At 45.3% G+C, this 15,166-nt stretch overlaps 1 protein-coding gene across 3 annotated transcripts in view; it reads left to right on the top strand.

Moving 5' to 3' along the window:
* The window catches only part of TMTC1 (transmembrane O-mannosyltransferase targeting cadherins 1), a 166,458-nt gene that overhangs the window by 118,307 nt on the left and 32,985 nt on the right, over window positions 1-15,166 (top strand). For all 3 annotated transcript variants that reach the window (XM_064737429.1, XM_064737419.1, XM_064737413.1), the window contains one exon: window positions 4,663-4,776. In XM_064737429.1, the coding sequence (XP_064593499.1) occupies window positions 4,663-4,776 (114 nt within the window). The remainder of the gene's footprint in view (window positions 1-4,662; window positions 4,777-15,166) is intronic.

The following is a 15,166-nucleotide window of genomic DNA, read 5'->3' as shown; positions in this document are numbered from 1 at the left end:
ATTATTAGCTTTGATAGCTTTAGCAAGTTTTTCTTTAAATCTCTTTTGGTCTGCCTAATTATGGTTTATGTTTAACTGGCTGACGTTTATTCTCTTTTCCTTTTTCCTTCTGTAGCTGTTCCTTTTTAAAGAATAGTTTTCATTACTCATAGCTGTCTTCACTGTGCTGTTTACCCTTATTGGCCTTTTTGTTGTCCTTTTAAGATCTTCTTTGATAGGTGTTACACATCTCTCACAAGTCTGTAAATGTGGTAGGACCCTCCTTGTTGATGGGAAGGAAATGCAAGAGAAGAATATTATAGCAAGAAGATAATGTCATTCCAGGAGTAAGAGATCTCCCCTGTGGGGAAGAAGGAGGAGGCTGATGAGGAGAGGAGGGAGAAGTAGATGGAGGTATGTGAAACAACAATAAATTTTAATGGACAGAACAGGAGGAGGATACAGAGCAAATCTATACATGTGGGAAAGAAGACATAATCAACCTACTTGGTATTCTCTGTGTGTGTTGAATTTTTTTTTAAGAAGTGTGTGCTGGGAGAATCTTTACTTACAATCCTAGTTCCTCATTCTTCTTTCTGCAGTTGCTGCTTTAATTAATTACTACTTCTTCTCTCCTCTCAGTTTTTTTTTTTCCTTTCACCTCCAATTTTTGTGCCTCTGTTTGCTTGTTTCTGCAGGATTGATCTGTCTTGATTCCCTTCGTTTTTACAGGCCTGTTCTGTTAAATGTGCTTTTTCTATGCTGGACCAGGAGATGTTTGTATACTCGGTGTGTTCCCAGCTTTGTGCTTGTACCCCATTCCATCCCTTTCTTAAAACTTGACACCATTTTGACATTGTGTGACACTGGCAACTGTGGCCACTCAGTCTTCAGCCCAGGGACCGAGTTTTGTGGGAGCAGAAATCTTGCTGGGTGCTGGCTGAGAGCAGCAGTGTGGGGGAGGCTGCTGCTGTCTGAGGAAATGATGCATCTCCACATACATGCACAAGCACGTGTGCAAGGGCTAAATGAAAATAAACGACAAGTATCAGAAGTGGCCCAATACACAGAGAGATATTTGAGGCATATTATTCCAAGACATCTCTAGAAGCCCTAGGCAGTTTGTCTCACTGTGTTGGCAGGTGATCAGGGAGGACTCGCTTGTTAATTATTTAAGGAACTGCCCTCTAGAGTGAATGCACAGGCCAGAAGGTCACACTCAAGCTATGGTCAGTGTTAATGTCCAAAGCCAGGGAGAGGGAGGGCAGAGCTATGGGCTGATCTCTGCATCCTCTGCACTGGCCTTTCCAGGCTTGTCAAGCTGCCATGTTTCCTGTTGCTCCTGGAAAGTGTCCGCACGCGCTGCCCGCGGCTGTGACAGTGCCTGGAAACCCAGCCGTAACCAGCAAAGGAACTGTACAAAAATGATGCTTTCTCAGTCAGCAGCTCCCCTTCCCGAGCCAGGTTTGCTGACTTCAGGAATCTGCAAAAACTGCTCCAGCCCCAAAGTGGCATTTACTGTGGTGGTATTAATTGTGAAAGCTGGCTGGGCTGAAAAGAGAGAGTCCCCTTGCATTTGGGGCATCTTCTATAGGACACTTTAATATGGCCCAACACAGATATCTGTGGAATCAGTGCAAGGGTGGGAGGCCAAGGAAGGTGGTTGTTTGTGTCTTCCACAGAATAATTTGTTGTAGGGGATCTTTGTTGATGATAATGATTCCCAAAGCAGAGGAGACACCATCGGTTTCCCAGGGTTCCTGCTGAGGCAGGAGTGGTCTCATGTTCTTCTAAAGTGAGCACTTTTCATATGAATGTCACAGAAAATCAATGAAGCCTCAGCCCTGCACCCAGTCACCTTGTAGAGCAGAACATGCACTTAGGAAAACAAGAGAGGGGATCACAGGGCTTTTTTCCAGCTGAAGTGGAACCTGGATGATGCTGGTATTTGAGGTTGGAAAATACCAGTGGCATTTAATTTCCCTGATTTATGGCTAATAAGGTTTTTGTTTTTCCCTGAGGAGGAAGTGTTACGTAAAAAGGTTTGCCTATTGTTTATTTTCCATTTCTGTTGCTTACTGCTGTCGTAGAAATCAGAAGGGAAGGAAATCCTCTGGAGAAGTGATGTCCAGTGTCAGTGGGCTTGTTTCTGGCTGGAGCCAGACTGGTGCTGTAGGTTTTCAGGAGGGCATGTGTATGACAGTCTGGGGAACAGGGAAACAGGAGAGTTTGGAAAAGCACATTGGAAAATTATATTGAAATTGTGAGAGACTGGGAGCTTGTAGGAAGCAGAAATGGAAAAACATTTTGTTCTGCTTTGTTATTTATACTCCACCCTTTCCTTCTTGGCTTTCACTGTGGACATCATTGTTTCCTCTGTCGATGAGCAAACAGCGTTCTCGACTGGTCAGGAACCAGTTGGCAGGAGTGTTAACTCCTCAACTCTCCTGAAAATTCCCCTCTGCATCCAGTGCTGGGTTTGCTGCCTCCCCCAAGCAGTTTCAGTCATTGCTACGTGCATTTGCAAAATGAAACATTCCCCCTCCCCGCCCGTGTGAGGAGAATAAATAGGTCAGTGTGATGCAGAAAAGAGCATCTTAAGAACCCAAACCCATTTCTGCCTTTCCTCTGTCACCCCTGCCATCAGCAGAAGCACACAGATGCAAGCAGCTTTATTAGTGATGTTCTAATAAATGGGGCCAGCAGAATTAGTGATAAATTCTACTTAAAGGAAAACAGCCCAGAATTAAAATACTTTAATGTATGTATCTTGCTGTTAAAACTGAATCTCATTAGAAGTGAAGTGCTGGTGCATGTATAATGTACTGCTCACTGTTAGCTCAGCCTGCTCTGTTTCAGCAGAGGCTGGAGCAGAGCAGCTCCTTGCACATAACTCTGAGAGAGCAGCAGTTTTGAGTGCCATGTCTGTGCCTGTAACACTGATGCTGATGTAATGAAACCCTCTCTGTATAAGAATTAATATTCCAGTAATGCCCAGAGGTTGTAAGTGTGTAGTTAATAGCTCCCAAGGCCAATGGAAATTAACACAGCCATAGCAGTCACACATTACTTGCTGCTGGTGCAGTATATCTTTGTGAAAACTAATATAGAAAATCATTCTCTTAAGAATAGCATCAATTAACTGATTTAATTCAGCGATTAGTCACAAAATGTCTTATTCCTGTAGTGCTCCCAGTAAGTAATTTGGAAATACCTGATGATTAGGAAGCCAAATGCAAGGTACACTTTTAATTTTAGAAGGCAAACCGTGGCTGTGTTCAGCTGAACTCTGCAAGGCAGTTGTGGGCGAAGCTTTGGAAGCTCTCACAAGTAGGTGTTAGTGATGCTGGATGCCACTGGCTGCAGATAACCAAAAGAATACCATATTTGCAATTCCTCAGTGCTGTTCTGCAGTGAAATCCCCCTCAAAGGGTTTCTGCAGCTCTGGGTGCATTTTTCCCATGAAGAGGGTGTGCACCCCACAGCAGGGGCTGCCTGTGACCCTGTCTCATTGCAATTAACTTCCATGCTAACCAAGGTTAAATGGCAGAGGCAGACAAGGCAAAGCAACAAGACTTGGCAATTTTCTAGTCCTTGCTTCTCCTACCTGAGGTAGCAGGGTTGGAGATGCTGGGAGTAGAAGAGAGCAGCTGGCAGGAATCTGCTTGTGAGCAAGAAACAGCACTTTTTCTGCTTTTACATGAACAGATTCATCCATCCTTATTTCCCATTACCTCAGAGAGCCCCTGTTTATGTGCTGGAAAGGATTCCCCCATTAAACAGAGCACTGACTTCTCTGGATTCTTGCAGGGGAAATGTTTCCACAGTGTACGTGCTCCTGTGATTTCTTTCTCTGTTTAACCTTGGAACAGCATTTCCTCTGGCTGTGCAAGGTGTACCTTGCTTTCTGTGCTCTCAATTAAGTGAATAAGCATATGCTTGCTTTTGTCTTTGTGCCCTCGTTATAAATTCCAAATGTTGAGTTCAGTCTACACGTGGCAGGGGAGACAGAGGGGAGGGATGGGGTCGCTGTGCAGCCAGATATTCCTCAGTCATGTGTCATAATGCCAGAGCATTGTTTTGCCACCTAAGGGTTAGAGTCCCCATTAGCCCTCACCTTCTGGGCACACTCTGCTCAGCCTTAGGCAGTGCACATGTGCTGGTACTTGGAGTATGCCATGCATTCCATCTAGTGGCTGATGCACAGGAAAAGATTCCCTCTTTCTGGTCTCTGCAATGCCAGCTTTAAATCAAGATTTTAATAAGATGCTTCATGACACTCAGGTTTGAGCAGGAACCCTGTTTTTAGAAAGTACTGCATGCTTTCCCTCTAAATATTAACCATTTAGGTTTTGGTCTTTCAGTTTAGTCATTCAGATTTTAGAACACAGCAGCCTCTGGCCACGGGGAGTGTTGCAGTGCTGCTGCTGAAGTGCCTGCAGTGACAGCCACCAGGATGAGTTGAATTCCTGCCACACATTTGTGTCTGCCCTGGGCACTTGGCACGGGGAACAAGCTGGGAGATCAAACATGAGCTGTGCTGGCACCAATGCACAGGAGGTGACGAGGTGCTGGGATCAGCAGCAAGCTTTTCAGAAGGGAGGGACTGCCAGAAGAAGGTGGGCCCAGGGGAGGTGGGGTAACCTGGCTGCTCATGTGTCCTGCTTCTGTTCCTCCTCACAGCTCAGGAGTGAAGACCCTGCCCCACAACGCCAAGGTGCACTACAACTATGCCAATTTCCTGAAGGACCAGGGCCGAAATGTTGAAGCAATCTACCACTACAAAACTGCTCTCAAGTAAGTCCCTCAGAGCCTGGGGGGCTCCTGCTGTTAACCCTTCTCCTTCCTGACAGGCATGGGGTGAGCTGGCTGCTCCTCTCTGGCTCCATGGGAGCAGCTTGGCTTTGGGAGCCTGGGAAAGTTCCCTGGCTGGGTGTTTGTGTGTCATAAAATGAGGTAGCCTGGCTTCCCTCCAGCTCCACGTGTGTGTGTGTGCACTTCAGTACATGAGATAGAAATGTTACCATAGCTACACCTTGAGCGATGAGGTGTCATTTACACAGCTGAATGTGTGCTGGTAAGCAGGAGGTAGTTGTCCTAAATGAATTTTCAGGTTCCTGGCACATTTATCTTTGTAAATTGTTAATGGTGCATGCCTGGAAAATGTCAGTGCAGTAGCCATCTGAAGTGCAGTAACAATAATGGTACTTACTGCTTGTGTTGAGGCTTCTGTCCACAGAGCTTTGCATGAATGCTAAACTAATTGATCCTGAAAATGCTCCTGTGCAGTAACAGGGCAGATATCATTGCTGAGGTTCTGTGCAGGGGGAAGCTGAGGCAGCAGGATGAATTGCCTTGCTTGTAGATGAATGGTAAATCAGGGCCCAGGGCTGGGCTGTAATTTGGGACACATCCTGTGGTACCTATGGAGGACCCTCCCTTCCCACACAGATGGGGTGTGAGCAGCTTCCCTCCCCTTGCTGCTCCTCCCTGCTGTTCCTGCAGCTCAGCTGCTCCCCAGGCAGTGCTCAGGGCATCAGGCAGCTCACCCTAGATCCCCAAACCTCTCTGCTCTGCTTCTTGGGACCTGGGAGAAAGGACAAGCCCCTCTGGGGGATGAATGCAAGGAAAAGGGCTGGGGGATGGTGTGGTGGCAAGCATGGAGTGCACAGATAGTGTTTTCAGGAATAGAAGCAAGTTTGGGAAGGACAGGCAAGGTGAAGAGTGGCTCTGATGGACAGCAAGGGCAGAGCCCATCTCCATAGGGCATGCCAGGAGGTGGAAGAAATGTTCTTTCCTGACATGTGATGTGACAGAAAACTTCACAAATTACATGTGTGTTTTGTCTTTTGGCCAGCTGGCAGGGTTATGATAAAAGCTCTGCAAGGGCTCCCAGCCGACCCAGGCTGACCTGTGAGGACAGGAGTTCATTGTCACTCAGGAGGGAGTGAACCTGGGTGAAGGTGATTTTCAGCTTTTTTGAGCAACATCCTGTTCTGTTTTGCCATGCTGGGCATTTAGGAAGTAATTTAGAAAAGCCTTCTATTTTTTTAAAGTTTCCAGCAATGGAAAATCCAGCACAACCATCAGTAAATGGTACTGAAGGTTAATTACATTGGCTGTTGAAAATGTCCTCCCTTATTTTTAGACTGATTTGTTTGACATCAGCTTCCAGTCATTGAATTTGTTTACACCTTTCAATGCCACACTGAAGGTCCCATTACCAAAATTCTGTTTTCTGTAGAGTCATCAACTCCTCCCTTAACCTGCTGCTTAATAGGTGCTGGTTTTTTCAGCATCACAAAGTTTTGCAGTCCTCCAGTTGTTCCTGTATCTAGTCTCTGAACTTCTTCCAAGTTACCAGTAAAGCCCATAGCAAGTTAAAAAAAAGAAGAGAAGAAGAGGGACTGAAAAAAATGATCCAAGCCCTGCAGTGGAGTGCACAGAGTAATGTAACTGCTCCTACCACCATTGCCTGTGCTTGTGTAAATGGGATTTGCAGACAAAAGATCTTCTCTAACTCAGCAGCACCCATTTATTGTAATTATAATGCTGTTTTCTCCTCTGCAGTATTTCAATTATGAAAGAGTCTTGTTTTAAGAGCTGATTGCAAACATTTTTTCCACTGCATTACAGAGCACTGTTCATGCTGGTGTTGTTTATAGAGCATCTGAAGCCTTGTTGGGGCTGGGAGCCCCACAGAGCCAGCCCTGCTCTTCTCTACGTGCTTGGTGCCTCACTGGTGCTAGCACTCGACTTGCTTCAGTAATTTCAACATTAGCTGGCAGTTTGGAAAAGTGAAACTCACCTTGCACATTCTCTTTTTGACCCAAAAGTGCAGGCCAGGAGTTGGAAATCTCCATCACTGGGAAGCTGCACTACTTGTTCTTGTCACAGTGTATCTCTGCACTTACATTTTTCTTATATTTACTCCTTCTTGCCCCCTCTGGCACAGGGAAATTATCTGGGGTCTGTGTAATGAGCACTAGAACAGTGTAAGTAAGAAGTGCACTGTGTTCTTCTGTTGAGGATGGCATTCTGTGATGTCTGTGTTTCCCCCTCAGACAGTCAGACCCTTCCTGCAGTGCCTGGGTTTGTGTGTGAGCCCTGCAGCCTCTCTTAGCTGTGTTGCCTGCATTTGGTGGCTGTGTTGGAGCAGTGGAGAAGCTTCTGGGTGTGGACAGGCAGCCTCAGGTGGATACTGTGGCAGAGCATGCCCAGGTATCACAGAAAACAGCTGCTGTGTCTACAGAGCTGTTCCCCATCCTCACAGGCACCAGCTCCTCACAGACTGCTCTCATTGTAGACCAATCTCCATAATTAGAGAGAAGGGAGTAGTAGCTGTAATATTCTGAGCAGAATTTGGTAGTTTAGGGTATTTTTGGCCACTGGCTTGACCTGGAAAGATGAATTACCACTCTGTAAATTTCCATGTCAGGAAGTAGGCGGACCATCAGCTGAGGCATTCTCACAACAAGCTTTCATGATTTCCCACAGGTACCCCTCACTGAGTGCCTGCTCTCCCAGTGAGTGTGGGTGGATCCATCCTCCCCAGGTTACAGAAAACCCAAGCTACCCAGGAGGCTTCAAATCCAATGGCAGCACAGCCAAGAGCACAGAAGATAAAAATATTATTTCTGCCTAGTGCTCAGTGAGCAGATCAATAGGGAATTAATAAGGAGCTGGAGTCGATAAGGACACGGCTTGCTGCCTGGGAGCTCCTGGGAGAATGGGAAAGGGAGAGCTGCACTGCCTCAGTGGGTGATGGCTCATCCTCTATTCCAGCTTTGTGCCAAACAACAGTGCAGCTCTGCTTGATCTCTGGTGAATGATTTTAATTGTTTAGTAAACAAAAAGTGATCTTGTCAGTCTGCACGCTGCTGCTTGAACTGTGAGCAATTTGCCATTCCACCAACTCCACCAAGGTGAGGAGGCACTTCCATGTGCTCCTGCTCTGCCAGCAGTGCTGGCCGCCTTGTGTCTGCTCAGCAAAGCAGCACCTTCCTCCTGGGAAGCTGGAACTGTGGGAAAGGATGCTGAAGTGTACACAGGTTACCTAGTGAAATACTAGCAATGGATACTAAATCCTGAGAAGTTGTAACTGTGGGAAAGTGTGACCATGTTCACAGGGGTCTCAGGCTGAGGAAAGAGATGAGGATTTGACTCCATGTTTAAGAAGGCTAGATTTATTATTTTATGATATATATTACAATAAAACTATACTAAAAGAATAGAAGAAAAGGTTTCATCTCAGAAGGCTAGCTAAGCTAAGAATAGAATGGAATGAATAACAAAGGTTTGTATCTCAGACTCTCTGTCCAAGCCAGCTGACTGTCATTGGTCATTAATTACAAACATCCAAGATGAGCCAATCACAGATGGACCTGTTGCATTCCACAGCAGCAGATAACCATTGTTTACATTTTGTTCCTGAGGCGTCTCAGCTTCTCAGGAGGAAAAAATCCTAAGGAAAGGATTTTTTATAAAAGTTGTCTGTGAATGGCAAGGATGCTGAAGTGCACACAGGTTACCTAGTGAAATACTAGCAATGGATGCTAAATTCTGGGAAAGTTGATCCCCAGTGCTTTAACTGCTCCTTTCCTGTTTTCAGAGACAGGTGGGATTCACTGATGGCAAGTGTTGGTGCGCCTCTGTTAGCTTCAGGGCAGAAAAGTGGTGAAGGAGAGTAATGTGTTTTCTCTGTCAGTGGAACTGCAGGGCAGGTTTCCAAGGCAAACTTGGCAATCAGTCCCAACAACCACCATTGCAGGTGGCCCATCAGAAAACTCATTCCTCAGCCCAGCCCAAAGGCCAGTAACAAAACACCCTGACCTATACAGACTTGGGTAATTAGTGCAATCTAATTATCTTTTCCAGGAGTGGGGGAAATGAACACTGAAATGAAATGCAAAAATAGAGAATGATGTTTGAATTGGAGATGGGTGATGGGGTCTCTGGTGTTGAGATGACCCCTAAGTGTTAGAAAGTCTCTTTATCCCAGCCCTGAGACCAAAGAAGAAGTCAGGATTCCTCGGCTCTTGTTCTCAAGGTTGTTTATTTGCTCTTATTTAATACATTGTCTTTCTGACCCACTGAGGTCTGTCCAGCAGGTTGGATTGAGGCACATTGACTGCCCTCAGGGCAGTATTATCTTTTTATACTAAAAACTACGTGTACTTTATTTACAATAATTTTCCAGTACCTATCACCTATGTTAGACAGTGAGCTTCTACTCTAAACCAATCCAAAAGTGCCAGCATCACAGCAGAAGATGGAGGACGAAGAAGAAGAAGGAGGAAGTACAAACCCAGATTCCTCCATCTTGCCTCCTGAATCCCCATTCTAAAAACCCCAAATTCTACTTTTTCACCCTGTGATAAATTCATTGTCATTCTATTCAAACTCTTGTGGCTTGTAACTCTTCACACAAAGTTGGTAATTGTTTCCATGGGTTAAAATCCAAGGCACAGGTGTCTTTGACTCCGTGCCAAGGTCTCTGAGCCCCCTGCCAGGGTCTTGAGTCCTCCAGGACAGTCAGAGGAATGTCCTGGGTTCTGACAGATGGGGAGAATGAAAAGAACAAAAATTCTTTATATGAAGGAAAATCTCTTCCTATATGTAGTTCCTAAAAGGGAAATGGAAATGGAGCCTGTAAAACAGCCCCGACAAACAGCTGGTGTTCAGCAATTGTACAGTGGGTTATAAACCTTTCAGCTTACCTACAGTAAAACAAGAAAAACACTCTGCTGGATTAGATTGCTTCACTGGCTTGCCTGACATATGGTAGTGACCCCAGGAGATCCTTGGGGTTTTTTCCTTCAGAAAGTAAAGCCAGAAATAGTCCATCTGAGATCTGAGTCGACCATGGCTATTATGAAAGCTGGCCTTAACATTCTTGCTGCTGCTTCTGCTGCAGGTTTGTGGCTGTTGTTAGGAATTCTGGAGAACCTCTGCTCCTGGATATCAAACAGGGTTGATCTTATCTGAAATTTATCTCACCACTTTTCTCCCATTTGTGAGTGAGACTGTGAGGTTGTACAACCTCACTTGAATATGAAGAACAAATCTGATGTCCTAATGAAGATGTTAGGACATCAGAGTTGTTCTTCATATTTGAATGAGAACAACTTTGCTGTGTTTCTAGTTACTAAGCTGTGTTTATAGTTACCAAGCCTTTGTCCTGCTTCTCCCCAGCCTTGTGTGCTTGATGTTACTGTTGGTACTGTTCTATTGCTCTTCAGCAGTGCACATGGGCTGACATGCAGAGAGAGAAAAACAGCAGAGCCTGAAAACCCAATTGGCGAAAATTCGTTATCAATTTAATCAATCTCCTTTTAACAATGGAGGGGAGAAAAATTATTCACCTTGCCTCCTACAATTGCACTCATTCAACATTTTAATTCCCAGAGCAGTTCTTACCATCCCTCTTTGTGTTTGTTTCCAGGGCAGTGCTTCCCATGGAAGGCAGATCAATGTGAGCATCAGCGGGTGGGGCTGAGGGAGATTGCTGAGTTCCTTGCTGGAGTGGGTGGATAAACATGCTAATAGTTCTGTGCTACCCAAACTATATTTCTGTGTCTGGGAAAAGGTCATCATCTAAAAATTCATGTTTGCCTTCTGGATGTTAAAATATACTTGACAGTAGAGAGTCCTGCAGGAGGTGTTCACCTTGTGCAGTGTGATACTGTGGATTTATTTACATAAATGCACTGGTGTGTACCTGAGAGTGCTGCAGTGTTACCTTCTCTGTGTGTGCATGTCCATCAACAGGTTCCTAGCCACAGGCTCCCCTTGGACTTCCCCTGCCAAAGGCTGCTGACCAAACAGAGCAGGAAGGGGACCAGCCTGCCATGCAGAAACCTCCATTCCCCCTTGTGGCATCTTCTGGAGGAGGGAAGCAGGGACTCTTGGACTGGTTTTCTTTGCTGTTCAGGGAGCTCTTCTGCTGTTCAGCCATGAGAGAGAGGAGAAAGTGGGCCAGGAGGCAGGGAAACCAGTATGGAAACACTTGGTCCTGCAGCTTGTGTGGTCTGGCTCTCACAAAGCTTGCAAGTAATACATCTTAGGGCATTGCATACAGCATGGAAATGGGGAATGCTGGTTTGTGGCATCAGTAAGGATCATGAAATCATGGTTAGTACTCAAACACAGGCTAGATGGAGAAGGGAAAACAGTGTAAGCAGCTTATCTGTATCCCTCATTTGAGGGAACAAAATTGGTTCATAGCAGCACTGGAATGGGTAGAAAAGAAAAAAAGCAAGGCTGTTCTTTCACCTCACTACACTTTAGAAATAAAGCCCTAATGCTGTAAGGGAGACTCAGGTTTCTTCCTAAGCTTTCCCACATACCTTCCTGCTGGGTTTTTATATGTCTTAAATCAACGGTGTCTGGGGTTGTTTAAATTCTGTTAAATTGCACTCTCCATGCAGTAAAAAAAATTGTGTTCTTACAGCCCTTTATGTGTGTGTGTCAATGTATTTGCCTTTAAAATGCCTCTCAGCATGGACTGCAGGTGGCCTTGGATACCATCTGTGATTTATTTCTGGGAAGAATTAAAATACCAGCACCATTTGTTAGCCTGTTTTTACAGTGAGTAAAAAATGTGCGTTTGCTGCTTTGCTGTGGCTTCTTTTGCTCCTGAAACCATGAGTGCCCTTCTGACACTCTGATATTGCTTAGGTCAGGCCCTTGGAGCAAGCCTGGAACATCTTCATAGAGATTTCAGGTAATGCTCTGTGTTAGTGGATATTATGGGCTGGAGGTGGATCGTGTCCAAGCAGTTGGGAATATCTTGGTGGTGTTTTGATCCCAGCTTTGACAGTGGACTTAAGAAGTATTGGGTAGGGATGTGGTGGCTGTCCTGAAGCTGGACAGAATTGTTGAGTGTTTTAGAGGTAATTGATGGCTGGAAGGGCTGCCTTGTCATTTGAATCAGAGACTTAATGGCCTTTACAAGACGTTGCATGGGACAATGGCCAAATTACTTCAGCCAGTGTAATTTATTTTTGAACCTGTTCTCTGCGTGCAAAGTACAAATCCCTGCCTGTTTTGAGGGCTGCTCCAGCTCTGCTCAGTTTTTCTGCTCTTTAGTTACAAAATAACAGTCAATGCACAGGCTTTTATTTACTTGGAAACAGAACTGGTATAAGTGCAACCATGATGCAGAGACAGTGTGTGTGCATTTAAAGCCACAGGAGCTGGGTGTGCCTGCTGGGATGGACAGATGGATGTGTCAGCCCTGCACACTGATGGTTACAGGTGCTGGGGTCCCTTCCTACACCTGGTGTCTTGTTGTGGCTGCAGGTCCTTTTGTGCTGCCCTTCAAGGGCTTGCTGGCTTTTCAAACACATCATCTTAGAGAAAAGCCCCCATCATCTCTGAGGGTGACAACTCCATGGCCTTCCTCAGAGCTGCATGAAAACTCTGCCTTCTTATGTATTGGGGACTGATAAAAAAATCTGGGTAAGGAAAACTGCTGCCCTAATGAGAAATGTTTTCTTTTTGGGACAAGGCGTCTGTTTTGATTCTCCTGTGGGGTATGCAGAGAGAAGCTTGTGACTGTATTTTGCACGTGTCCAAGTCTACCTTTCACTTTTGGCTAATGGTAACCTCAAATCCAAGGGTTGGTTACTCATTCCCACAGCCACTGCTTTTTTCTTAGCCTGCTGTCCTTGTTTGGATGAAAACTATGCAGTTTGGGGCTATACAGCTTCCCCTGGCACCTGGATGATTTCACCCCCATCTGCTTTGCTGAGAGTGTGTTGTTATTGTATCCCTCATGCCATGTTTGATTGAAGGGCTCACCCGATAGTCTCTTGTTTGCTGTGTGGTCCCTCAAGATTCTGTGGGCTCCATGGAGGTGCCTGCATTGTTCACATTGTCTGTAGGTCAGGCATGTTGTGAATTATTAGTCCTTTGCTGGGCTTTGGGAGTGTTGAGATTTCTGGGATTTTCAGGACTACATGGATCCTGCATAAATTCTTTATGTGAGAGAATAAGCAGACAGCCCTGTTTGATAACCTCGTGTTTGCCTCATCACTTCAGGGAACATGCAAGTTTAGCAAGAAAGATTTTATTTATTTATATTTAGCAGTGATATTGTTTGACTTAAAATCCTGTTTTTTCTCCTCAACTCTAACTCTCAGGCTTCTACCCCTGCCCAAGTTTGAAAATTCATAAATTATAATATTGTTTAGTGTGCTTCTGGTTGGTTATTTGAATAGTATGCTTTTGGATATTGCTGTAGGTTGGGGGTACTTTTTCCTTAATGGATGTCAAGCTCAAAGAATTCACGAGGCTTTTGTCAATGTAGAGATTAAATCTATTCAGCTTCTTTATTTTTTTTCCCCATTTCTGTCCTGGAGAGGTTTCTCTCAGTGTCAGGGTGCTCTGCAATTCAGCCTGGGAGGCTCACCCTGCTGAGAGGGTTTGCTGGTGGCAGGGCACCTGTGGGCTGCTCTTCCTGGCTGATGGGTGGGGGGAGAAGCTGATTCCTCAGGTTTTAGCTTTTATATTTTTCAGATTCTGTGCTGCTTTGGTGTGTAGTTATGAGCCTCCTATTAGGGGATAGTAAGCTCTCTTCACAGAGTAGGGAGACAATTCCTTCTCTACCTGGGAACCAAGGACAAATGATCCAAATTTCAGGCCCAAGAGCATAAACAATGCGGAGTGAAGAGAGAAAAACGAGCAGGATGGGACTTCATAAGCTAAAGCTGTAATTGGACAATGAACAGCAATATGCAGATGGACCAGAACTTATAAAAATGTGAGACCCTGTGACTGGTTGTGCATTTTGTGACCATTTTGGGTTCATCTGGGGTGTAGCCCTGGCTGGGTTCTTGTGCTGTCCAAGGTGCATCCACTGAGGCCTTCAAATAAACCCCTACTTTATTCTTTAGCTGTGCCTAGCCTCTGTTCTAGGTCAGCCTTCTCAAGGCATCAAAGCCATAAAGCCAGGACCTTACTTCCTTCCCCTGATCTCTGGCTGTGATTCAGCACTTGCTATTTATACCTCAGCCTCTGGAGATCCCAGGTTGGATCAAGGTCCTGCTGGAGGCACTGCTGGTCAGGGACGACCCCTCACTGACTTCTCTGGCCTATGCAGGCCCCACAGCGCTGCTCAGGGATGCCCTGTGAGCCCCAGCACCAGGCTGGGATGGCAGCACTCCCTGTCTCATGCCTGGCATTGTGTCAGGAGCCCCTGGCAGCTGGGTGTGTGGAAATGGGTGTGATGTAATTCCCAGCTCCGGGCTGTGCTGTGTACAGCCGCGAGTCGCGCTGCTCTGTCACGCTTTCACTGAAGGAGATTATGCCTCAGGCTTTCAAAGGAACCTAAAAGCATTAGATCTCTCACTTGCCTGACTTTCAACAGGATTTCCAGGTGCTTTTTTAAATACAAAAAATACCAGCCTGCCACAAACCTTCTGCCAAGCTGAAGGGTGTTGCCTTTGAGGAAATATTGATGCAACTGCTAGAACACTTCAAAAAAAAAAAAAACTGCTGCTGCTTGATATTGCAGGATCACCTCTCCTTCCTTGAATTAAATTAAAATGTTGCAAATTAAAAACCTTTTTGAGGAAGACACAGGATCTGCCATCCACATCTCCACATCATGTAGAACAGCTTTCGAAGCAAAATGCCACACCGTCATGAGGCCATGACCTGAGTTGTTGCCAGTGCAGAATTGTTCCCAGAAGGATGACTGGTCTCAGAATTACATTAGATCATGTTTTAATTCAACCTGACACAGAACTTTATTGAGAACTTACATAAATACATGAAAATGAGTATGATGTAATATTAAAATTGGAAAATTGGCTTGAAATAGTATGCTGGAGTAAATATAAAATGGGCAGTATTAAAACTTGGCACAGATAGAAACGTTATTCATATAACATTCTTACTTTAGTTGGCAAAACAATGCCAATAATTACAGTATATATTCGAATGGGCAAAATGTGCCTTAAAAGCACATTGCCATGCTGCCAGCAAGCAATTGGGCCTGGATAATTAAGGCCTGAGTCCCTGTGCTTAATGTGGCTGCAGGGAGTGCCATGGATGCTGAGCTTTGTGATAGGGCTGGACTGGCACCAGGAGAGCCAAGAGTGGCTGTCAGGGAAGTGTCCTCTTGTGTGGAGGAGGAGTGGTGAGAGCTGTGGCCCAAGGCTTTTCAGGCTCTCCTTTTGCC

Source organism: Zonotrichia leucophrys, chromosome 1A (genome assembly GCF_028769735.1).
Source record: "Zonotrichia leucophrys gambelii isolate GWCS_2022_RI chromosome 1A, RI_Zleu_2.0, whole genome shotgun sequence".
NCBI lineage: Eukaryota > Metazoa > Chordata > Aves > Passeriformes > Passerellidae > Zonotrichia > Zonotrichia leucophrys.
This window is presented reverse-complemented; position numbering and strand designations above follow the sequence as displayed.